Below are 24,119 nucleotides of genomic sequence, written 5' to 3'. Positions count from 1 at the left end.
AAACTTATGGTGTAAAAAAGAAAGATAGAAACCTGTTTTATAGGTTACGTTTACTTCAGTTAGTTACCGTACGTAAAATCATTTAACCATCAAGTTTAAATAGACGTTTACGAATTTATCACAAAATATTTAATTTTTTTATTTCAAATTAAATAATAAAAAGTTTTAAAAATTACGTCAATTTAGGTTAAACAATAAAAATTTGGCTCAACCAATTAGTATTTTTTTGATGTTTGGATTGTGCGTGGCATTCACGCCCGACAAATATGACATTGACTTCCCAGGAGGGCCCTTTTATGATGTAACGACAAAAAAGACAATAAACTTCGACCAAGGGTCCTGATTTGGTGGTGTATTTTTCGACCTACACATATCCGCCATACTCCACTTCTGACCTACGCCAAATCCGCTATACTACACATCCGACCTACTAGCACGTGGTATTACAGCTGCTATATGGACTTGTGGCCGTGGCGCCCGGCCCCCTAGCCTGTCCTAGCCGCAGCGCTCGGCCCAGCTAGCCTGTCTTAGCCGCAGCGCTCGGCCCAGAAATTGCCTTAACCTAACCTATCCCTCAAATAATACTAAAATAAACAGCTGCACTGGCGTAGGTCCGATATTGCAGTAGGTCGGAAAGTTAGTAGGTCAGAAGTTCAGTAGGGGGGATGTTGCGTATAGACGATGTAACATACCCCTGATTCTACTGATACAACGACGACATTTTCATTTTATCAGCTGGGAGCGCGAGAAGTTAGTTTGGAAACAATTCCATGTGCGGAGTGCGCGTCATTACAGTCGAGAATTGTGACATCTGAAAACACTTAAACAAATTTTATCAATTACCTAATTGTTAAATAACTAAATTTAAAATTTACAGATTTGAATATTTTTAAAATGTCGAGTAAGAAAGGAAAGAGGAAGATGGTGGAGGAGAAGAACGAGGTTGAGGAAATTGAGAAGGTTGGGAAAATTGCAGAATCAGAGGATGAAGCTCTTGGAGATCTTGATTTAGACAGGTTGGCCATTGAACTATACTGCTTTGATGAGAACAAAAATGTTTCGTATGCAACAAGTTATTTTAAGTTATTTTTCGTAACTTCGTTTTATTTATATATTATTAAATATTTCGGCTTTATCAGGGTTTTGGGGGGCCAAAAATCGTTCTATAGGAATATACCCATTATTATTCATACATTTCTCATGGTCATAGCTTACCGTTTGGCCGTAGCGTCCGGCCCCTTTGCCTGTCCCAGCCTCAGCGCTTGGTCCAGAAATTCATTTCATGCATATTTAATGTAATAAAAGGAGAGGGGGGGGGGTATCTTGAAATAAAGCGCGCCGGTAAACATTTTGTATTCTAGATCTGATGATGATAAGGACAGCGACGATTCTGATTCTAGTGAATATTCTGAACTCGAAGAAGATAGTGAAGAGGAGGGGGAGGAAGAAGAGGTTGATGATGACAATGTTGACGATGACAAAAGTGATGGCGATGATGAAAGTGACAAAGAAGATAAAAATACCGAATCAAGCGCCAATAAAAGTGATCTAATAGTGAAAAAAAAGAAATCCCGCCGAGATTTTCTTTTAAATTTACAATCTGTATCTGGGGGTGGGGAGGGTTCAAGCAAAGGAGAGGGTGGGGAAGGTATCCAACCTATTGATGAATATGCGTATGATAGCTCTGATGAAGAAGATGTCAGGTATAAAGAACATGTTTTTCGTAACGAAATGGATTTTACAAAATTATATAAACAAGAAAAATTACACTTATAAACATTTTTCTTTTTTAAATTATAAAAATAGTTGGTATTGGAACGAACTGCTTTTTAGATTATACACTCACGGAACATATGTTTTCAACATTAATTGTGTAAAATTTTAATAGGAGGCCTAAATCTATCGTAAAAGTTGTGCTTTGATATTCATATATGACAGATGATGATATGCTGTTCACCTTATTTCAAACTATTCGTTGTTTTCTATTTATGAGATTGAAGAAACATTTGGTAATTTAGACCGAAAAGGGGTATATATTTTGGGAAATACCCCCCCATGTTTTCTTATGCTTTTGGGGTAAAAGTTTCCCCGCCCTTCCTCAACTTAGCTAATGAAACCGTAAAAATAGATGATTTTTGAAGAAAATATTCACACCTGGAAACATTATCAATCTTCAAAACTAGCTTTATAAGCCATGTCTTAATGCAAATTATCCTTGTTCGATGTAAAAATCAGGAAACCTATCAGGTTATTTGGAATCTATGAATTAAGTTGTTCAGAAAGAAATGGTTGTTTCTAAGCGAAATGACAGCTTTGACAGGCTTATGTATGCTATACAGTTCAACCCTGGGTAAATTCAATTATCCTTAGGAATATCTGTAAACACAGGTGTATATTTTCTTTTAACATCATTTCTCCAGAATTTAGTTATGTTAGGGCAGGTTGCCATAAAAATATTTAGGGTTTATTTGTGTTCGATAAATAACATTTGGGTGAAAATACGAAAAAGGACGAAATAATTAGCATTATTATATTCAAAATTCAAAAATCATTCCTCCTTGTTTGTAAATCAAAGCAGGTCTGAAATGTATTTTCGAATAAAAAAAATATTTTTAAGATTAACTTTATTCCAGGAACACTATTGGAAATATCCCGACCAACTGGTACGATGAATATCCGCATATTGGATATGATCTTGACGGTAAACCTATTCGTAAACCTAAACGCGGAGATGAACTTGAACTGTTCCTCAGCAAGATGGAGAACCCGAACCACGGTGTTACGGTCGACGATCCTCTGACAGGCCAAGGTGTTGTGCTCAGGTGGGTCAGAGCTCAAGTTGTAATAAACAATCACGTTCTTTTTGACAAATTCTCAAAATTTAACTTTTTTCTCTTATTCGAATTTTGAACTCTACAAAACTATGATTCAGATTGTGTTAAAAAAACCTCTTTGGATGCATATTGCATAAAAAATATTCATGATTGTAAAGGTTTTGCATAAAACAATATATATGTAACTGAAAATAGTTATATCTATTATATTGCGTCTGCTGACTTTTTAATGTTAATTATACTCTTTTCCACTATTTTACAAACTTTTCTTGCACATCAAATGTCTTTTTAGCACATTGTATATTTTCAATTTTAATTGTATTTCAAAAGTTATGAATTTTAACCAATCACAAAGCAAGATATTTTGTTTTCCAGTGAGAAGGATGCTGAGATGGTTAAACGTCTGCAGAACGGCCGTGTTCCACAAGCAGGATATAATCTATACGAAGAGTGGTCGGAGTGGTTCTCCAGTGACGTCATGCAGACTCCGCTCCGAGATATACCGGAGACTAAGGCGTCCTTCCTTCCCTCTGTCTGGGAGAAGAAGAAGGTCAGCAAGATGGTTCACGCGATCAAGATGGGTTGGATGAAGCCCCGGCAGGCTAAACCCGAAGAGGATGACTCCAAGAAGTTCTACATGCTGTGGCAGACTGATGATCAGGTTGATGATAATATCCGCAGAATTTTTGATCCGATCCCTGCTCCGAAAATGAAGTTGCCTGGACACGAGGAGTCGTACAACCCTCCTCCGGAATACCTGTTCACGGAGAGGGAGAAGAAGGAGTGGGAGAAGGCGACTGAAGACGGGTTCAGGAGAAAACTCCCGTTCATCCCGCAGAAATATTCTTCTTTGAGGAAGGTTCCCGCATGGACAGATTTCTGCAAGGTTAAAAATTTGTTTTCTTTAATTTTAATATTTAATTTTACCTGTAGATAAAAAAAAAGTTGGTACATTGTAGCCTGTTCCATTTTTTTGAAGACCTCAATCTGTAACAAAGGTTTTGGATCCATAATATTGTCAATCCTGTATGTAGGAGAGATTTGATCGTTGTATGGATCTGTATCTGGCTCCAAGAGCCCGGAGAATGCGATTAACTATCCAACCTGAGGATCTTGTTCCTCAGCTCCCTCGACCTCAGGATCTTCAACCCTTCCCTACAGTGAACAGTATCACCTACACGGTAAATATTGCCATTACATGATGATCATTGATCATTGATCGTCGATCTAGTAATAGCATTGATCATAAATCATCATAAATAATGTTAGTAAATGTTTTGAAATCCGTCAAACATCGTTAGCGATAACATTTTGTTATAATATTTGTGATATTGAGGAAAATTAAAAATTATTTGAATGGAATAATTCTCTCTACTTGACCAAAATACTTATGTTAACAGAGATCTCCCCGGTAGATTTTCCTAGCTCTAATTGAACCTGTTTTTACAAGATATTTGGTTTAATTTTAAAACTGTAAAATTCTGCTCTAGGGTCACAAGAACATGGTTCGGAGTATCAGTGTGGAACCTCAGGGACAATATTTTATCTCAGGCAGCGACGATGGAAGTTGCAAGGTAAAGAAAAAGTATTTTATTAGTTTTTTTTAGTTTTTTATTATAATTTTCTAAATTGTTTTGCGCTTAGATTTATTTTGAAGTTTTAATAAAATTCGAGGGAAAAAATAGGAATTTCGACTTCCCACCTTTTTGTTACTCTTCAACAAGAAAATCATTTATTTTCCCCAATTTTGCATTTTTAATTTCAAAAAGATTACAATTAAAAAACTGAGCGGGGATTGGTCAACTAAATATATCCCCCCTGTATACCTCTTTTTTCTTCAGATTTGGGAGGTGTCTACTGGGCGTTGCTTGAAGACCTGGGAGGTTGGGGGTGTAGTGAAGTGTGTTGCTTGGTGTCCCAACTCAGCACTTACACTCGTAGCTATTGCAGTTGATACCAAGGTACCGTACAATTTTTTTATATTGAATTTTTAATGTTTTGTTTTATTTTCAACTTATCATTGTCTGTTTTATCTTACCTCTCTAACTATCTCTAGGTTTTATTGATAAACACCGGAGTTGGAGATAAACTAGTAAATGATAGAACGACGGAACTTCTCTCCGAGGAACCGGATAATACTGGGTACGTGCCCCCAGTTCGTCTAGCACAGGCGGTTAAATGGATGGGAGGTGGAGAGGAGTATCCGCCAGGAACCCTGGTTGTCATAAATCATTTCAAGCCGGTCAAACAGGTGACCTGGCACGGTAAGGGAGATTATTTTGCAACGGTTCTACCTGAAGGAGCGCAAAGATCAGTGATGATACATCAACTGTCCAAGTGGAGAACGCAGCTACCTTTCTCCAAGTCTAAGGGTCAGGTTCAGAGTGTTCTGTTCCATCCTATCCGACCCTATCTGTTTGTTGCGACCCAGAAGCACGTCAGAGTCTACGATCTAGTTAAACAGGTACAACTTATCCTTGTGATGTATGGCACAATTTTTATTTCAATTTGTTGAAATTAAATTATCACAGGAAGATTTTTTAACTTTAAAGTTTATCGTTTTTCTCAGGAGTTGTCAAAGAAATTGATGTCTGGTGCTAAATGGATATCTTCCATGTCGATCCATCCTGGTGGCGACAATCTTCTCCTTGGAACCTTCGACAAGAAGGTTCAATGGTTCGACCTCGACTTGTCAAGTATGCCTTACCAGACTCTTCGCTATCACACAAACGCAGTTAGAACTGTCGAGTACCACAAGCGGTATCCGCTCTTCGCCTCGGCCGGAGACGATCGGAACATCACGGTGAGCCACGGCATGGTGTACTCCGACCTTTTGCAGAACCCCCTCATTGTTCCCGTGAAGAAGCTCCAGGGGCACACCACCTACGACGATTTCGGTGTAATGAGTTTGCAATGGCATCCATTCCAACCTTGGTTGCTGTCTGCGGGAGCTGACAGTTACATCAAGTTGTGGACGTAAATTTTTTTTATTATTTCAGAAAAAATGTCGTTGGAGGACGTTGATCTAGGAATTTAGATTTATTTCAATGGTTTTTGAGCTTTAAAACGAGTGGTGGGCGTGTTAAAAACATCATAATACAACCTTTAATCTTTTGAAAGAACAGTTTTTATTTATTATTTTCTATCTAATTTCTTTGGATTTGTTTTTTTATCCCTTTAACACAAGTTCTGTAAATTTTGATGGTCCTTCATATACATTTTGTTAGAAATTCTTGTAAAAGATACTTTCATTATGTAAATGACAAAAAGTGAAATATTTGAATTTATATTATGCAGAGTCTCTACTCGACAAAGACGACCTTATTGGAGATTTCAACGAGGTTTTCAGTTCTCCGTACTACCTGGCGCACTCCACACTGTCCTTGAACAAGGCGTATGTCCTGAACGTCGACCTGAATTGTGATGGCACAAAGTACTGTGCATCCTTCTCTAACAGGCACGTGAACGTGTACACGGAGTCCCTCACAACCTTGTGCAAACTTGAACCTCATGAGAAGTCTATTACACAAACATCATTCAGGTATCAGAATCATGGAAACCCATTATTAAGAAATTGATTTGGTTAAAACTACAAATATTCAACACTGACAGGAAACTCATGTTGTGGAAAGGAAAAACGAACAAGCGGCATGCCATACAAAAATAAATTAAAACATATAAAAAGAAGTTCCTGAGAGGAAACCAAAGGTTGTTTTAACCAAGCCCTCTTGTTTGGTGTTTGGTGAATATAAATATTTAACGGAGGATGGTGGGGTGATAGAAAAATATGAAGAAAAAAATACCACCGGTTCAAATGCTGATTTACTGATTCAAATCCTCATGAATCAACTTTGAATCGGCGATTGAATGTTTTAAATGTAGGTACTAAATGTACTATGAAGTCAAGCGACCTAACACAAATTCTTTTAATTTGGTCCCAGGTTTGATAACAAACAGATATTTTGAAATCAATCAAATTCTTAAAATAAAAATTAAAAAAATTCTGGCGTCATAATTCCATAATCCATATTTAGTAAAACTGATCCTCAACTTCTGTTCACTTCGTCCTCCGACTGTACTATTAAACTCTGGGATCTCAGGAATAAATGAAAATCTTATGACAAATTTATGAAAAATATGAATCAAAAAATTAGTTGAAAAAATAGGATGAAAACTGGGATGAAAAAAATAATGAAAAAATGATGAAAAATTAATGAAACATAATAAAAAACTTAATGAAAATCTAAACGAAAAATAAAATGAAATATAAATGAAATAGAATAAAGCTAAACTAACATTTGTTCATCACATTTATTCGGGTGAGACAATTAATAATAAAAATTGAGAAAAGATAAAATATGTATAAATAATTATCTAAAAGTTCTACAAGTTTTCATCTATTTGCATCCCAGGTGCTCAGAAAAAGCAAGTAGAGAATTTAAGGCAGGTTAGGCTGACTACTGTTAAATAATCATTACGGAAATATCTTACTGTTACGCATAATTTCACACCTTATGTTAGATAAAAGTTCAATCACATAATAAAACTTTAATATGCGAAAAGTGCGTCTTTTGCCATTTATTTTTGGTCATATTTAAATGAAGTTTTGCAAATGATTTAGATGATTTAAATTTTTAGCTTTCTAAGAAATCCAAAAGTTTCTTTCTAACATCGTGGATTTAAGAACATTTATTGCAACGATATTTGAAGAAAAAAATCTAGTTGTTTAATAATCAGCTGTTGATATCAGGATACATCTGACCACACTAAACACGAAGGTCCGCCCAGGAACCCGGAGAAACCAATCCTCTGCTTTGATACATCCAGGGACTCCAGGGTTGTCTGTGCTGGTACAGAACAGGTAATTAAGGGTTTTTTGAAAGTTTACAGAAGTATATCTTTTCTAGAATTGAATCAATTTTAGGAGATTCTCGGCTTCATCGTTAAGAATGAATAAATTAGTACGTGTTCCAGTAATACTTTTTTTATTAAAAGTAGAGTAGATAACCCGTATTTAGGTTGGGCAGGATGCATATTGAGTAGATTAACCGTTTTTAGATTGGACAATGGACAGGTCCCATATTGACTAAATAAACCGTGTTTAGGTTGGACAGGACGCATATTGAGTAAATAAACCGTTTTTAGATTGGACAGGACGCATATTGAGTATATAAACCGTTTTTAGATTGGACAACAGAGTCTAAAACTAAAGAATGCGCGAATTTTAAGTTCGAGGTTAAAAGTTCTGTAAAATAATGAATAGCTACTTAAATATTAAACTTTCTCAATTTTAAATTTGAATTTCCCGGGAAAATCTGAACCAATCAGAGAAAAGGATTTACGGAGAATATTACATAACCGTCGCTAATCAGCTGATTACGTAACCGAAAACAAAACATATTTCGAGTTACAACCGTATTTTGGGTTTACATGCAAAAATTAATTAATCTAAAACGAAAAATTTCTTTAACAAGGTTTTCACTTTTAAAAATATCGTAAAGTTGAATGCCACTTTCTCAGCTGAATGATGATTGAATAATAGACAAATGGAAAATGCAGGATTTCAAGATTTTAACCCTGTGTTTAAATTTTAACTCGTCGATTTCGGCGAGTTAAATATTTAACCACAGGGTTAAATATTTAACCTCACGGTTAAAGTTTAGGTTTAAATTAAGTCAGAAGTGGCATTTAACCATGAACTTAAAATTTAAGTCAAAACTGTTCGTTCTTTAGTTTTAGACTCTGGACGCATATTGAGTAAATAAACGTTTTTAGATTGGACAGGACGCATATTGAGTAGATAACACCGTTTTTATGTTGGACAACAGGACGCATATTGAGTAAATAAACCGTGTTTAGGTTGGACAGGACACATATTGAGTAAATAAACCGTATTTAGGTTGGATATTGAGTAAATAAACCGTGTTTAGGTTGGACAGGACGCTTATTGAGTATATAAACCGTGTTTAGGTTGGACAGGACGCATATTGAGTAAATAAACCGTGTTTAGGTTGGACAGGACGCTTATTGAGTATATAAACCGTGTTTAGGTTGGACAGGACGCATATTGAGTCAATAAACCGTATTTAAGTTGGACAGGACGCATATTGAGTATATAAACCGTGTTTAGGTTGGACAGGACGCATATTGAGTATATAAACCGTTTTTAGATTGGACAACAGGACGCATATTGAGTAAATAACCGTTTTTAGATTGGACAGGACGCATATTGAGTAGAAAACACCGTTTTATGTTGGACAACAGGACGCATATTGAGTAAATAAACCGTGTTTAGGTTGGACAGGACACATATTGAGTAAATAAACCGTATTTAGGTTGGACAGGACGCATATTGAGTAGATAAACCGTGTTTAGGTTGGACAGGACGCATATTTAGTAGATAAACCGTGTTTAGGTTGGACAGGACGCATATTGAGTAGATAAACCGTGTTTAGGGTGGACAGGACGCATATTGAGTAAATAAACCTTGTTTAGGTTGGACAGGACACATATTGAGTACATAAACCGTGTTCAGGTTGGACAGGACGCATATTTAGTAGATAAACCGTGTTTAGGTTGGACAGGACGCATATTGAGTAGATAAACCGTGTTTAGGTTGGACAGTACGCATATTGAGTAGATATATCGTGTTTAGGGTGGACAGGGCGCATATTGAGTAAATAAGCCGTGTTTAGGTTGGACAGGACGCTTATCTATTATTCTGGGATATGAGAGCAGGACCTCTGATGGGAGGATACTGGGAGTCACATGAAGACGATATTACGTGTATTAAGTAAGCTAATTTAAAAAATAAAAGAATTCTCTTAGTGACCTCATTTTAACTGACCCTCCATGCACGATTTACAACGATACCATTCAGCCTCTTGGAACAGTGTTAAATTATCATGGTTGCATGTATTGGCTGTGTAGCATAAATCCGTAAGTCACTTTTATAGAGAATTCACGATTAAAAATATTAATTTTTTTCCGCTGTAAAAATAAGGATACTGCATTCATCCTTGAATCGACAAGGGTTTGTAGGGAACGGTTGTGGATCAGGCATGTAACTAGTATATACACATTAAACATGAACGGTGTGTAGGGAACGGTTGTGGATTGGGCATGTAACTAGCATATACACATTAAACATGANTTAGAGGGCGCTTCGCGCCCATCTTCTAAATTAATTGTGAACATGTTCTCTTTGTGTACATCGTAAAACAAAACAAAAATAATTCGCGATTTTCACAAAATTTTTCGTGGATTTTCAAAATTTTCAAAAATTTAATGAAGATCGAATTTTGATGGAGACAAATATTTGAAATTTTGATCATTCATAAACCTTCCCTGTGGTTACGTGAGGTCCCACAAAAAAATTGGGCCCGATCGGTTCAGCCGTTTTGACGTTTATTGGACAGACCGACAAACAAACAGACAGACAAGCCAAATTTATATATAGATTTAAAAAATTATAGGTTAAAAAATTTATAAAATCATAATCATTGAACTGTAAAACATCAGTTATCCATGTTTATTAACTGAAGAGGAGCAATGTACAAATACGTATTATGAAAACCTAAAGACATATAAAAATTACTTTGTATGAAATTTACGAAAATATAAGTATTATTAGGTTTGTATCAAACTTATAAACTCTAAAAAAACTTTTTAAGTAAAGAAAAAACTGACCATGTTTATTAGCTGAAGAGGAGCAATCCGAAACAATTAGTATTAATAAATATGAACAATTGAGAAGCTGTTCTGATTATTGCTTCATAGTTATATATTATATATATGTCAGCTACAGCTGGCCAAACGGCTAGACCGAATGCCACATAATAAAAAGATAAGTTCTGTTGTAATTCTAACATTAAGGGGGGGAAAATTGAAAAAATAATTATAACTGAACACAAATTAGAAGAACGTATTACTAAATGTTAGTTTAGATTTCACCCTGAGAAGAATGACAGTATGGCGAGTGGTTCAACAGATGGTCTTGTAAATGTTTTTGATCTCAACGAGGGAAAGGTAACTCAGTGAACTAAATATTCTAATTTGACATCAAATCTTGGTAGTAAGTATAAGTAAGTAATCATTTATTTATGAAAAATAACAAAAACATACAAAATTAATTGTTCAAGGAGAAAATATTTGAAAACCTCCAAAAATAGAGGTTGTTGGAATATTTTCCCCAATTCTAAAACACTATAAAAATTAGAAATAAAAGGAAAGGAAAGGAATAGATAGAATCTATTGAAATTATTTACTTTGGGAAAATGATTATTCAAGAAGGTTTTAGTTAAAAATTAAGATTTTTTTATGAGCGTCAAATATCTGACAGTGACAAAGAAATCGAACACTTGCCTCAAATCCCGCTATTTTCTTCCAGACAGACTTTTTATATTTAATACACTAATTGTACTAAAGTTACTAGTCAAAGGTTTACACCATTAGGTTAAAAAGATAGGGATTAGAAAGTTTGCGATATAGGAAAGTGTTAATTTGTTTGGAAGTTTCTCCATGAACATGAAGAACCATATTTAAGCAAATAATCCACCGAATATGTAGTTAATAAATACCCTGTCCTCACAAATGATTATACTTTTTCAAAAAATATGTCAAAAATAAGGTTTTACATTTTAAATTTCAAATTGCTGGGTGAGGGAAACTACATTGTGTTATGGAAATGTATCGAAACTGTAAAAAATATCTTTTTCCCCCAAATCAGCTCAAAAAAAAATTGAAATATGTATTTAGGAAGATGATGCTCTACTAACCTGCCATAATACAGAGGATAGTGTATCTAGTTTACACTGGTTTAGTAAAAAAAATAATCTCAGGTTAGATCATTATCCTTGTTAACTATGACTCCAGCTTGCAGTATATACTATCTTTGTTATTATTTTTAGTTTTTGTAAGAGATGGTTTAACTTGGTTAGGAAAAGTTGAACTACTTTTAGCTACATATAAGAAGTAGCTGAACCATCTACCAGTACCTTGTTCATCTTTTTCTTGCTATTCATTCAAACCGAGCTTGGATCTTTGCTATCGAATCCGCTTTAACTCCTTTAATAGATTATATTCAAATGCATTTTCAAAAATTTTACAATTATTTTGTTCAGTTCCAATGTTCACTTTGTGGCTTCAGCTTTATTTTTTGTTGTTAATTCAATTTTATTGATTTTAATTTAAGTTTTTTTTATAAATATTTCGTGCCTCAAACTTTTATCTTTTCTACTATTCCATTCTTAGTTGATTCTTACTAAGCATTGATGACGCTTTAGAGTATTTTAAATTTGCGTATCTAGGTATCTAGGGATAGCTACGCATACTGAGAGTATACAACTCTGGGATACTGATGATTATCAACCATATCAAACTATTGCAAGGTACTTAATGTTCTTAGATAATTTCACCCTATCCCAGGAATCCATGTTTTTAATAGTATACTTTTTTCTCTTAATAATGAACATAAATAATATTTAATAGCTTAGGAACTCAGCTTTTCCTGGAGTTTTTCCTATACAAGTCGACCCACTCAACTTAGAATTTCAAGCTAAGAACATTCCCGTGATTCTCCCGAGTTCCCCCAATCAAAATTTGAGACAAATCGGTCAGGGGTTTATGAGACATAATCAACCATAGATTACTACTAAATATCTATATTCCATTTTTATTAAAATTTGCTTTTTCAAAATGGAACAGTTGTCTATTTCTTTATTTCACAGTTGTTTTTTCATTATTTACTTCACCAAAAAAGAATTCTAAGACGTTTTTTAACATTTTAGTCCATACTTTCTATTCTACAGGAGTGATGTGTGTCATAGTATCCGAAGAACTGTTCCTGAGCACTCCTATATTGTCGGGATGCATGATCAGGAGGAGCAAGGTTTCCTCGTCCTAGCCGGCTCCAGGTACTCCCTAGACCCTTGTCTCCGTCTCACTACCCTCAAGAATAAGAAGCTGAAACCGTGTGGAGATCTGAAGGATGGAAAGGTTGGAGGAGGGATAGTTCGGTGCAGTGCTCAGCTTCCATCCTACTCAGGGTTTATCACGGGATCAGAGGAAAGGATCAGTCCGAAACTGAAACAAATTCGTATTTTGACATGTATTGCCTAAAAGTTAAGTTAATTTGATGTCTGGAAATTGGTATTTTCTATTGCAAGTGGACGAAAAAATGTCCAAAGAGAGATGGGACATTTAAAAGAGGGCCTCTTGGTCCATAGTGCAGATATCTGGAAACAGTATTGGCACCAGTCCATACATCTCGAGTTTTAGCGTCCTAAACACTGATCCTGATTCCATTATCTTTAGTTTCTCATTTTAAATATCGATTTAAATATCACGGCGATAGATAAAATTGAATGGTTGCTGTTCGACAGGTTACCAAGAGATTCTACATTTATTATGTTTTCTAGACGATTTGTAAATATTAAATCCAGTACATTCCCGCGTACACGTGTCGGAGAAGTCACTGATTGTTGGAAATTATTGTCCAAGGTACACTAGAAAATTTTCACAATTTCTGTCCGATGTAAATTCATCCTAATTGATCGTCGGAAAGTTTAAATCTCCAATTGGAATACTATTTTCCCCTGAATTTCTATAAAGTTTGCACACTTCGCTTGTGTTTTCTATTCTCGAGCGCGGAGGCCGGTATACCAATGTTATTGTTTGGTTTCAAATCTAATTCATTTTTGATCAGACGGGTACTGCAATCTTTGCGTGGAGGTCACTTAAAATTACGCTTACAAACTCTTTCAGTTAATCATTTCAATTGAATAAGTTGATGGTTTAAGACTGAACCTTGATCCAGGGCGGTGTAGTTGCAGTCTGGAGAACAGGAGATCAACCTGCAGTTCAACAAATAACAGAAACTTTTAAGATTAAAAATAAAATTTCTAAACGTGATAATCCTTATTAATTTTTTCAAAGTATTTCTTCAGAAATAAAAAATGCCGCATAAAAAGATGTCTACCCCGAAGCGCGGGAAGAAGACGACTAAGAAGGAACCTAAAGTTGAAATACAGGAGGAAAAAGTAGAAGTGGAGGAAGAGGAAGAGACCATGGCTAAGATTGAGCAATATATGGAAGAAACTAACGTAAGTATCAGACCCTCATGGTGGTATTTGACAATCTGTAAATTTTTCGATTCTTTTGTTTTTGACATTCTGCGAATTCTTCGATTCTTTTGTTTTTGACAGTCTGTAAATTCTTCGATTCTTTTGTTTTTAACAATCTGTAAATTCTTCGCTTCTTTTGTTTTTGACAGTCTGTAAATTCTTCGATTCTTTTGTTTTTGACAGTCTGTAAATTCTTCGATTCTTTTGTTTTTGACAATCTGTAAATTCTTTGCTTCTTTTGTTTTTGACAGTCTGTAAATTCTTCGATTTTTGTCTTTGACATTCTGTAAATTCTTCGATTCTTTTGTTTTTGAGGCCTTAAAATGTTAGGCATAATTGGTGTTCTCATTTTTAAACTTTAAGAATTTTTGTTGGAATTTAGGTGGAAATTGTAGGTTCTGTTAATTTCTTAATGAATCTTTAAAATATGCTCTTACGACTGCGTTTTTAACCATTGATCACAGGGATGTTTGGTAAAGGATAACGATACAGACATGTTACAGGATCAGTGACCTAAGGACTAAAGGGGACCAAAAAAAGTCCATAATGTTCTTGGCATTTTTAATTTTTTTATCCGGTTTTCCTTTTATATCTTAAGCAAGGGACCTTTGAAGAAATGAAATCAAAAACCTTTGTATTACATGGTATAAAACCAAGGCAAATTTTTTTTCCTAACGCACATGAAAATATGTTAGGCTCCACGTAATTTTTTGTGTAAAAAATGTTGAAGCGAATTATTTTTTTTATTTAAATATGAGAGTCTAATTTTTTCCTAGGGTTTGACGAGTGTTATGAGAAAAGAAGTAATCAACGGAGTAAATTGCTATTACCGGGTAAATAATATCAATCTGTCACTGTCACCCCCTCCTTTCATACCCCCCCATTCATTTATTCAAGACATTGTCCCCCTGCTTTTTCTCAAAATAATAAGAATTTAGATTGAATTTTATTGTATTTAATTGTAATGATCATAAACCACGTTGAACGAATAATTGATATTGAAAGGTGCTTTAATATGGTTCAAGGCTCAAAACTTTATCGTCCGTGACGGACTTGAAACCCCTAGCTGAAACTTTGTGATGAAAGCAAACACCCACTGGATCTGGATCTGGATCTGGATCTGGATCTGGATGCCTATTGATTGTAAGGACTGATCTATTCTAGAGTTGTCCGTACTGTTCTGCTGATGATGTGAAGGACCTTGTCTCCCATATTAAAGTGAACCACAAGGGGAAACCCTGGGTTGGAATAAGAACCCCCTGTCCAATAGATGGGTGTGGGAAAACAGTTGTAGACATTCAGAACCATATGAGGTATTTACTTTTTCAACTCACAGAGATATGATAAATAGAATTTAAAATGCTATCATACATTTCACTTTTAAACTCATTTATTTGAACATGGAATTCAGATTTAAGCATTTCTATGAAATTAAGAGAGGGTTTTTTTTGAAACTAAAGCCAAAGGCATTTTAACCCCGAACCTGTACTCCGTGATTGAATTCTTAATATTGGTTTGTGCCACGTGTTTGATTATTGTACTTCAGGAATGTTCACAACAAGATTAAGAACTTCTCCTGTAACCAATGCTCTCAACTCTTTATAAGCCAAGCTAGGGTAAGAACTGTTACATTTATAAATATTTTTATTTCACCATTTTTTGTTATGAAACAATTTTCCTTTTCTTTATTGTAACATATCCGATTGTTCCTGGATTTTTTTCTCCTTAAACGAAAGCATGGTTCATATTTTAACAAGCCTATTGAAATAATTTATAATGTCAGTTTTTGATGACGTCGCATTAACTTATTTAGTCTTGTTCAGCGTTCTTCAAATTGTTTGATACTGTAAACAGTCCTTTTATCAAGTTTTACGTCCGAGTCACAATAGTATTCTTCACCTTTAGTTTTAGCAATAATGATAAAGATATTATCATATTTCTCTCTTCAAAACTAAATTTATTTATTTCTATTTTGCAAGTCTCTTAGAACCCGCAGTTGAAAATAATCCATTTTAAGATATAAAAAGAGAGATATCAGCGTATCGTTATAAATCTAACATACCACTCTATAAATGGAGAGTCAATTGAAATTAAGTGTGCAGTCCCTTTAATGTGTTTAAGAACTTATCATTTTATTTGTTTGTTCAGCTTCAGGCTCATATAAACGGAGTTCACATGAAACTTAGGAAGGATTGCCCACACTGCGGTTCTTCAGTCAAGGAAACAAATCTTCATGTGGTCGTTCAATTTTACCGCAATTTATTCACATACACAACATTGACCTAGAAATTTTATGTTTTTTTATTTTTAATAATTCGCAATACTTCAAATTAGATTTTAAACTGGCAGAATGGCATGATAGGGAATACAAGAGCTAAGTATTTTTTTTTCTTTTTTTTACTCTAATCCCGATATTTTCCTATGTGCGCAAGAAATTAGCATGAAGGTTTTGTGTTGGTTCCAGGCTCCGTATCTGGAACAGCATATTCGGAAGATGCATGGAAAAGTAAAACCTAGAATAGATTGCTCGGCCGGATGTGGGAAGTCCTACACCTGCAAGGTGATTTTATAATAAATTTTGTTTGGACTTTTTGTCATTATAATTTGATTTTGATGATCAAAAAATATAATTGCTGATGTTTAATGAAATAAAAATAAATAGTTTTTTGAAAATATTGCTCAGTGCTCAAATTATCCAATTCAAACTTTCGATCAAAATTTCGAACCAACTATTTAAGCTTTGTCTGCGTAAGCCTACATACCTTGGGTATCTGCTCAGCTAGAGCAAGTCCTCCTAGTTCAGTCCGAGCGCGTTTGGGCGCGCGGTCTCGTATAGGTGAGGAGCAGGGAGATGAGCAAGGAGAGGGACCACCTTGTACCGCACAAGCAACAGGAACAGGTGCGCTTCCGGATCAGTCCTCTGGGGTTTCGAGAAGAACGAGAAGAGACGAGGATCAGACTTGTATACGAAGTAAACACAGAAAGGCCTTAAGGTCTTCGGTACATCAGTATCTGGAAAAAGGACACTGCTAGAGATATGACATGGTAAAGAAAGATAGACAAGGACATAATAAAGATCACAAAGTATCAGACATATAGCAGTGCCATCCTGGAGGATTCCAGAGGGGATCAGGAGAGATAGTGCAGCCATGAACGGAACCTAGATATAGGTTGTGTGAATGGGGTGGCGCTGCATTTTTTTAAATTCACTGTTAAGGGAAAAAAATCAAAAGTTTTAACTAACTGTAATTCGAATCCCGTTTTGAATCCAAACTTGTGTTTTTAAAGTTTTAATTCAGATTCAAATCCAAATAGACAGATCCTTATCAATGTGATTTTGTAATTTTTAGTATTTATGTACAGGGTAATCCACAAAGGTTGAGACTGTAAAGACGACGTGAAACTTTTAAAATATTATGATTAAGACTTGTGCATTAAAATTAGTCTTATAATGGCATATTTAATGATTTAAAAAAGTGAGAGAAAATTTCAAAATTGCAGGGAATCCTGAATATTATGAAACGAACAGTTTAAATTGCGTAGAGTCGTCTTTGAAATCTCATCCTTTGTGGGTAACCCTGTATAATTTATCAGGCGGACATGGACCGGCATTACCTACGTAAACATCTGAACTACAAAGTGAAGTGCGAGTTCTGTGATAAACAATTAGCTCCGGATGAGATGGGAAGACACGTCAGGAAGGATCATCATGGCATATTTTCACACTACTGTAAATTCTGTCAAGCAGGTTAGTACAATAGAATCATATTCATGTACAGTACCGATTATACAGATTAATGTTATAAATGAGGTCCATGGTGCATCGTCTCTTTCAATTTAGAACAAAATTAAGTATTTACTTGCATTTTTGGATGTTTGGAATGGTGCGTATTTAAACTATAACTTTTTAGGGTTTAATTACGACCGGTCTCTTAGTTTCCATATTAATTCTGTGCACACTGGTCTCCAGTTCTCATGCAAGGTAGGCAAAGAACAAGAAATAAAAACTAAAATGTGAGAAAAGAATGAGATCCTTTCTTGCTGAATTTTTTATATCACCCCACACAAGTACCTTTTTTTCTAGTAATGATAGTTTAAAAGATATAGCCTGTTATGTGCTGATGTACACGAAATCGGCTTTTTTAAACCACTCTACCTTCCCCAAAATTTTTCAAATTTCAAATTACTTAATATCCGATTTTTTTTTTAATAAGAAATACTTCTAAGCCTTTTTACCACCCAAATATGTCCTTGAGAGCGAGAACGATAACTATCACTTTTTGATTAAGTTTGTAAATGTCGGTTTTTACTTTCACTTTAATCTACTATTTTCTTCTCTCAGAGACATTAGTTACTATGAAAATCCTTTTTAAACCGATTGGTGCTTTAGTATGATTTTAAAATAATTAAACAATCCCTTTAAATATCGAATTGAATATTTAGATGTTGACGGAGACCAAAACTGGACCTTGTGGGAAAACGTTTAGAACTGAGTATGGAGTTATTGAGCACATAAAGAAGCATTTTGAAAAGGTAAATGTATTTTTAATGTAAAATAGAATCAAAAATCAAATTATATAATCTTTGAGTCCTAATTTAATAAATTTTAGCCGTGTCTCAAATCCGCAAAAAAAACCCGGTTTATATTGAATACCGGCTTAAATCTTGAAACATTGAAAACAATTTTAAGTGGAACCAACCATATTTGAGCCGCGTCTCAGATTCTTTAAAGTCGGTCTCTGCCGAGCTGTTCTTTGATAATGATAATAATAATAATAATGATATTTGCAGGACCACAAAGTGGAGTGTGGGATATGTAAATCTTCAGTCTACTCCTGTTATCTTTCAGAACACTCATTAGAGCACTCCAAAGAAAAGGTTGGTTATTTTTCAATATAATTTTATATTTTTTAGTCATTTTTAACCTGGGGTATAAATATGTAATTGATGTTAAAAGGAGGGGCAGAAAAAAAATTAAAATGCTGTCTTAACTTTTTAATACTTATCTGTAATTGACCCTATCAGAGGATAGGTATTAGGTAATCAAAAGACGTGAATTACATGTCCTGACCAGTAGGCTAAGAAAGGTCAATCGAGACTATTTTAAGCCAGTCAGTGAACAGATATACCTGGATCACAGGAAAAGTGATTATTTTATTTTTTCTCATGTTTTTATGATTTCCTTCTTTCTTTTCTTATAAGAGGCGTGTATATTGCGGAAACGGAATGATGTTTCAATGAATAATGATCATATTTCTAAACATTATCCGATAACCAACTAACTATACTATAGTAGCTTTAAAAAAAAATTCTTTTATTTTTGTTAAGATCTCTTGTGACCTGGAAGGCTGTTGTGAAATGCTTTCTCGGCGTGAAGAAATGTTTAAACATTTCCACGAGGCTCACTCAGTTCTCATGGAAAACCTGGAGTGGTGTCAACAATGTAATAAACCTGTCTTTCAACTCTCAGTCCACGTAAAGGTAACTTCAACAAGAACATGAGCTGCGTTCAGTTTTGATAATCTGGAATATCCGAACTTGATCTGAGTTCAATTTCTGATTAGGACTTAATGACTAACTACACAGTATAGTATCTAGGGAAATAAAAACTAAATCATTTTATGAATTAAAGATTTAAAAGCTTGGTTGATTAACTAACAATGGTTTTAACTAATATCAAGACTTTAAAAAGAGTTATAATAAGTTAATCTTCCTTTATGTTTTTGATTTATTAAATACTAGGTGGGGAACCCAGCGTTACTAATAATTACTCCCGCCCGAAGACTCTATATAAAGATGAGGCATCGGAAAATCTACGCAAATTCTACGCATTTTGTTTGGTCTAAAAAAGATTGTAATCAAATGGCGTCTTCTCTAATGAATTAAGACGTTTTTACTTGCTTGGAAGTTTTATTTCAGTTAATGATTCATACTTTTGAACCCAAATCCCAACAAATCAAATGACGAGTTAATGGGTTGGATATGCATACATTTATGCAAAATTATTTCTTTGCTTATTATAAAGCAAATGACGACATTAGCTCACATTTTTTAATGTTTTATATTTAGTGTGCTGCCCCTTTCACTGCCTAAGATGTCACTCCGTACCACTTGAAAAAAAAACATACTTGTCTACATCTGAATATTTTTATTAACGATTATCGACTATTTTTCATACAAAAGAGATGCGTAACTTATAAACAAATCAGGATTATTTCAAAAAAAGATCATTTTATCCAACAAGTGATTAAATGACTTTTGAAATACAATTTAATATTATCAATTTGCGTTCACTTTTAGCACAAAACATTTACTATTGTGTTAAATAACTGCGGTTTTCATGTTGATTGTTAGAGATTAGACGCTCAAGCTACCAAAATAACCAATGACGTCAAATACAGAGCGTACACAATAATCAGATAATTTTTTACTGCCTCAGCTTTATATAGAGAGTCTTTGCTCCCGCTAATTACTAGCACTTGGTCGTAAGTCACAAGTTTAGCTATTTTTCACGATAAAAGTACTCAGCTTAGAATCTCAAAGCTAATAACAATCCCGTGGCTCTACTGAGTTTCCCAATCAAAGTTTGAGGCAAATCGGTCCAGGGGTTCCTGAGTTATGATCAAACAAACAGAGATTACAACTTAATATATTAAATTTGTTTTATGACAAGTGTATATGAAGCTTTTACGACGGATAACTACCTTCTGGGATTGTTAATCGATTGATTGATTGATTTTTTATGGATGTTTTTTCAGAGTTTCCATGAAGAGTGTGAGTGGAGTGACCGTGAGCTGTTACCTGTCTATGGAGTTAGCTTAGGACAGATGTGTGAGGAGGAAGGATGTAAACTCTTCTTTCAAAGCAAAAACGCACTAAATAGGTTAGATACTATATTACTATATATACTACTAGCTTGAAACCCAGCGTTGCCCAGGCTAGTCATAGTTAGTCCCACCGTATACCCGCGCTTTGTCAAAAAGTACGATATTAGCAATTTTCCCTAAAAAAGTGAATCCACTCAACTAAGAATCTTCAAACCAAGCTGAGAACATTCCGTGGTTCTCACAAGTTCTCCATTAAAATTTTAGACAAATCGGTCAAGGGGTTTCTGAGTTATGATCGAACAAAGAAACAGACTTAAAGAGAGATCACAACCTTATATATACTAGCTGAAGAGCTCGGCGTTGCCCGTGGAAACATTTTTTATTATTATTTGAAAATGAAATTTAAAATTTACCATTTTTATTTGCTAAAGACACCCCCCGACAACCCATGATTGTCAACAAAAAATTTCAGCCCATTCGGTCCAGCCGTTTGGCCAGCTACAGGCAACATATATATAATATGAATGTCTTGTTTTATTATATAGATAGATATTACTTCTTTCGAAGCCAGAACGCTCTAGATAGGTCGGACATTTGATAGTTTTACACAAATTATTTATCTAAAACCCACATCATAAGGATGTAAACTCTTCTTTCGAAGCAAGAACTCTCTAGATATGTTGGACATTTAATAATTTTACACTGATTTTTATCTAAAAACCACAGTTTAAGGTATAAAGTAGATCTAAAATCAATCTAAAATCAATTGTAAATTGTAAACTCTTCTTTCAAAACCAAGGTCAAATAGATAATTTGACACGGATTATTTATCTCAAAACCACAACATAAGGATGTAGGACAGGTCAGATATTATTAATCTTAAAACAACAATGTTAAGGCACATAGTTAACTATTTTTTTTGTTCAATTTTATATCTGAACTTTTATTTAAATTTTGTACTTTTTTCAGGCATAGAAGTAAGTTTCACAACAAGCCTACCCGTGTTAAATGTGAAATCTGTGGTAAACTAATCCGTAATGTAGAACAACATCATCGAGACTACCACGCAGCAGAGAAGGTTCATACTTGTGATGTTTGTGGAAAAGGATTTCACGCTCTAGATAAATTGAGAATACACAAGAGAGTTCACACCAAATCGAAGGAGATGTGTGACATCTGCTCCGAGGAGTATACCAACCTCAAGCAGCACGTGGAGAGCGTCCACCAGATGATCAAGAAGTACGCGTGCGAGGTGAAAGGATGCACAACAAAGTTTAACAGCAGCTACGCGCTAATAAAGCACCAACTTCACGTCCACGAAGGATTACGCTACAAATGCGAGCTCTGCAACAAAGAGGTTGCAAGCCTCAAAAGCCACATCAAACTTGTTCACGAGAAAGTGCGCGCACATACTTGTCCTGAATGCAAGAAAGGGTTCCAGACAACAGCACATTTGAAGAATCACATTTCACGGGTCCATCTGAAGGTTCGGGATAAGTGTCCGGACTGTGGGAAAGAAGTTCAAGATTTACGGAACCATCAATACTATGTTCATCTTAAACAGAGAAACTATCCCTGTGATCAGTGTGATACACGTTGTTTCACAAGCAGTGGATTAAGACTACACATTCAAAGTGTTCACCTGGGCGAAAAGCACAAGTGCCCTGATTGCGGGGGGAAGTTTGTGAGAGGTTTTATGAACGGACATCGGAAAAACTGCTTTGCTTCCTCATCGTATGCTAAATCTCAGGTATACATTACCTTTTAGGTCTTTTTAGGACATTTTGATTACCTAACCAATAATTAATCATACGTTTTAATTAAGAAAATGCAGTTAATTGGATCTTGAAGGGGAGACTTTTGATTTAACATTGAAATTGAAACGTGAATAGATTTTTTTAATTCCTTTTTTTTAATTTCTAACGGTTATTTTATTTTCAGTGTACTATTTGCTTAAAAAGATTTGTGACTGAGTCAAAGCTGACAAGACACGTCGAGATATATCATCAGGTAAATTACAATTCAAATTATTGTAAAAAAATCATTTTTAAAACTTATATTTTTACTTCGATCTCAAAAGAAAAATTATTTAGGGGATGATGAAATTGAAAGATGAGGTCTAAGAGATATCGATGAAAGGAGATACGAAATAAATAATTACTTAATTAAGTTAAATAAAATACCTCAAGGAAAAAAACTGTTTTGGGCATTTTTAATTAAGGTGGTTGTTCTGTGTGTGTATAGTAGTGTAATTACGAAGCACTCTTTATTTAATTACAATTTACAGACGGTGAACTGTATGCACTGTAAGTTGATTTGGTAAACTATGTTTTAAGAAATTAATTATAGTAATTTTAAAGGTTGTACCACTATGTGCTCATTTTTACCTATAGGAGACCAGGTAATAACTACAAACATAAGAGCGAGCATGAACTCTTTCTCTTCGGCTCACCTCTATTTGCCCTGTTAAATCTTATGTATATATTTCAGGTAGGCAGTTTATACAGGACTCAACCGTGAACTGAAAACACAATAAATCAGTCCAGGGTTAATTAATTTTACGATAAAATAGAATTCTAGCCTTTAAAAATAAAACTTTCTCCAGGTAAAACATTCAATTTTATATAACAAATGTTTAATTTTAAATAAATAGAAAAATTCACTTACAATGTTGATTTGTCCGGAGGTTTGTAGCCTATAGTGTTTAGAATGCACCACAGTCTCGGGTACAAGAACTAAATATGAGCTTTATAGAGTTGAGTTGAGATCTTTATGTGTATCTTCAAATATCCTTCTCAAGTTTTAACTTTCTCACAGAGATCACAAGAAGTGTGATTGAGACTAGTACCTGTATTTGATCTAGAGGAGCTTAGATCAGGGAAACAGAGTAAATCATTCCATCGGAGATACCGTAGAACAGGAAACAACCAAGCCATGGTTGTAGGAGGTCTGGTACCTAGAGATGAAGACGTCTCTAGGATACTACCAGAGGAAGCGTAGAGAATTCAGCAAGCGTCCCAAAGACACAGGAACACTCGGACTCCGTTGAGACTGGAGTCTTGTATACGTAGAGATCCAAAGACACAGGAACTCTCGGACTCTGTTGAGACTGGAGTCTTGTATACGTAGAGAATTCATGACCCACCCAAGGCACAGGGGGTCAAGATTAGTAGGTGAGAGGAGAGTAGAGCATCTGCATCCCAGGGACCAAGGATGCAGATAGGTTTAGCTCCGCGAGCCAGCGGAGAGAACTGAACCATCTCAGGAAGAGAACTGAACCATCTCAGGAAGAGAACTGAACCATCTCAGGAATCAAACACACAGGGGAGACATCT

General features: G+C 34.9%; 3 protein-coding genes and 1 long non-coding RNA gene across 5 annotated transcripts; 3 read left to right on the top strand and 1 right to left on the bottom strand.

Annotated features, from left to right (window-relative positions):
- Window positions 1–878: 878 nt before the first annotated feature.
- Window positions 879–5,839, top strand: LOC111695901 (ribosome biogenesis protein BOP1 homolog). Its single transcript, XM_023465368.1, has 9 exons — window positions 879–1,016; window positions 1,362–1,703; window positions 2,634–2,822; window positions 3,210–3,720; window positions 3,869–4,015; window positions 4,325–4,408; window positions 4,676–4,795; window positions 4,891–5,298; window positions 5,404–5,839. Exons 1-9 carry the CDS (start codon window positions 895–897, stop codon window positions 5,812–5,814), a joined length of 2,334 nt encoding a protein of 777 aa, XP_023321136.1. The 5' UTR covers window positions 879–894; the 3' UTR covers window positions 5,815–5,839.
- Window positions 5,779–13,769, top strand: LOC111695903 (WD repeat-containing protein 89). 2 transcript variants are annotated; one of them, XM_023465370.1, is made up of 11 exons: window positions 5,779–5,863; window positions 6,132–6,375; window positions 6,869–6,934; window positions 7,247–7,277; window positions 7,585–7,695; window positions 9,530–9,627; window positions 10,781–10,862; window positions 11,592–11,674; window positions 12,143–12,223; window positions 12,644–12,899; window positions 13,651–13,769. In XM_023465370.1, the coding sequence occupies exons 1-11, from the start codon at window positions 5,839–5,841 to the stop codon at window positions 13,756–13,758; spliced, it is 1,185 nt and encodes a 394-aa protein (XP_023321138.1). In that variant the 5' UTR covers window positions 5,779–5,838; the 3' UTR covers window positions 13,759–13,769. The 2 variants fall into 2 exon arrangements, with proteins under 2 accessions (XP_023321138.1, XP_023321139.1); XM_023465371.1 differs by lacking the exon at window positions 5,779–5,863 and having other exon boundaries at window positions 6,250–6,375; window positions 7,247–7,281.
- LOC111695902 (zinc finger protein 729) lies at window positions 13,755–22,985 on the top strand. Its single transcript, XM_023465369.1, has 15 exons — window positions 13,755–13,936; window positions 14,734–14,790; window positions 15,122–15,270; window positions 15,504–15,573; window positions 16,106–16,177; window positions 16,422–16,517; window positions 17,552–17,705; window positions 17,869–17,939; window positions 18,401–18,490; window positions 18,749–18,835; window positions 19,286–19,438; window positions 20,716–20,840; window positions 21,754–22,534; window positions 22,726–22,794; window positions 22,878–22,985. Exons 1-15 carry the CDS (start codon window positions 13,790–13,792, stop codon window positions 22,905–22,907), a joined length of 2,151 nt encoding a protein of 716 aa, XP_023321137.1. The 5' UTR covers window positions 13,755–13,789; the 3' UTR covers window positions 22,908–22,985.
- A 265-nt stretch (window positions 22,986–23,250) lies between these two features.
- On the bottom strand, window positions 23,251–23,722 carry LOC111695905 (uncharacterized). The gene is made up of 2 exons (XR_002763965.1): window positions 23,633–23,722; window positions 23,251–23,519 (listed from the first exon to the last, which is right to left on the bottom strand). It is a non-coding gene; the product is annotated as an uncharacterized LOC111695905 (long non-coding RNA).
- Window positions 23,723–24,119: the final 397 nt, after the last annotated feature.

This window comes from Eurytemora carolleeae, unplaced genomic scaffold, assembly GCF_000591075.1.
Source record: "Eurytemora carolleeae unplaced genomic scaffold, Eaff_2.0 scaffold142, whole genome shotgun sequence".
Classification (NCBI taxonomy): domain Eukaryota; kingdom Metazoa; phylum Arthropoda; class Copepoda; order Calanoida; family Temoridae; genus Eurytemora; species Eurytemora carolleeae.
This window is presented reverse-complemented; position numbering and strand designations above follow the sequence as displayed.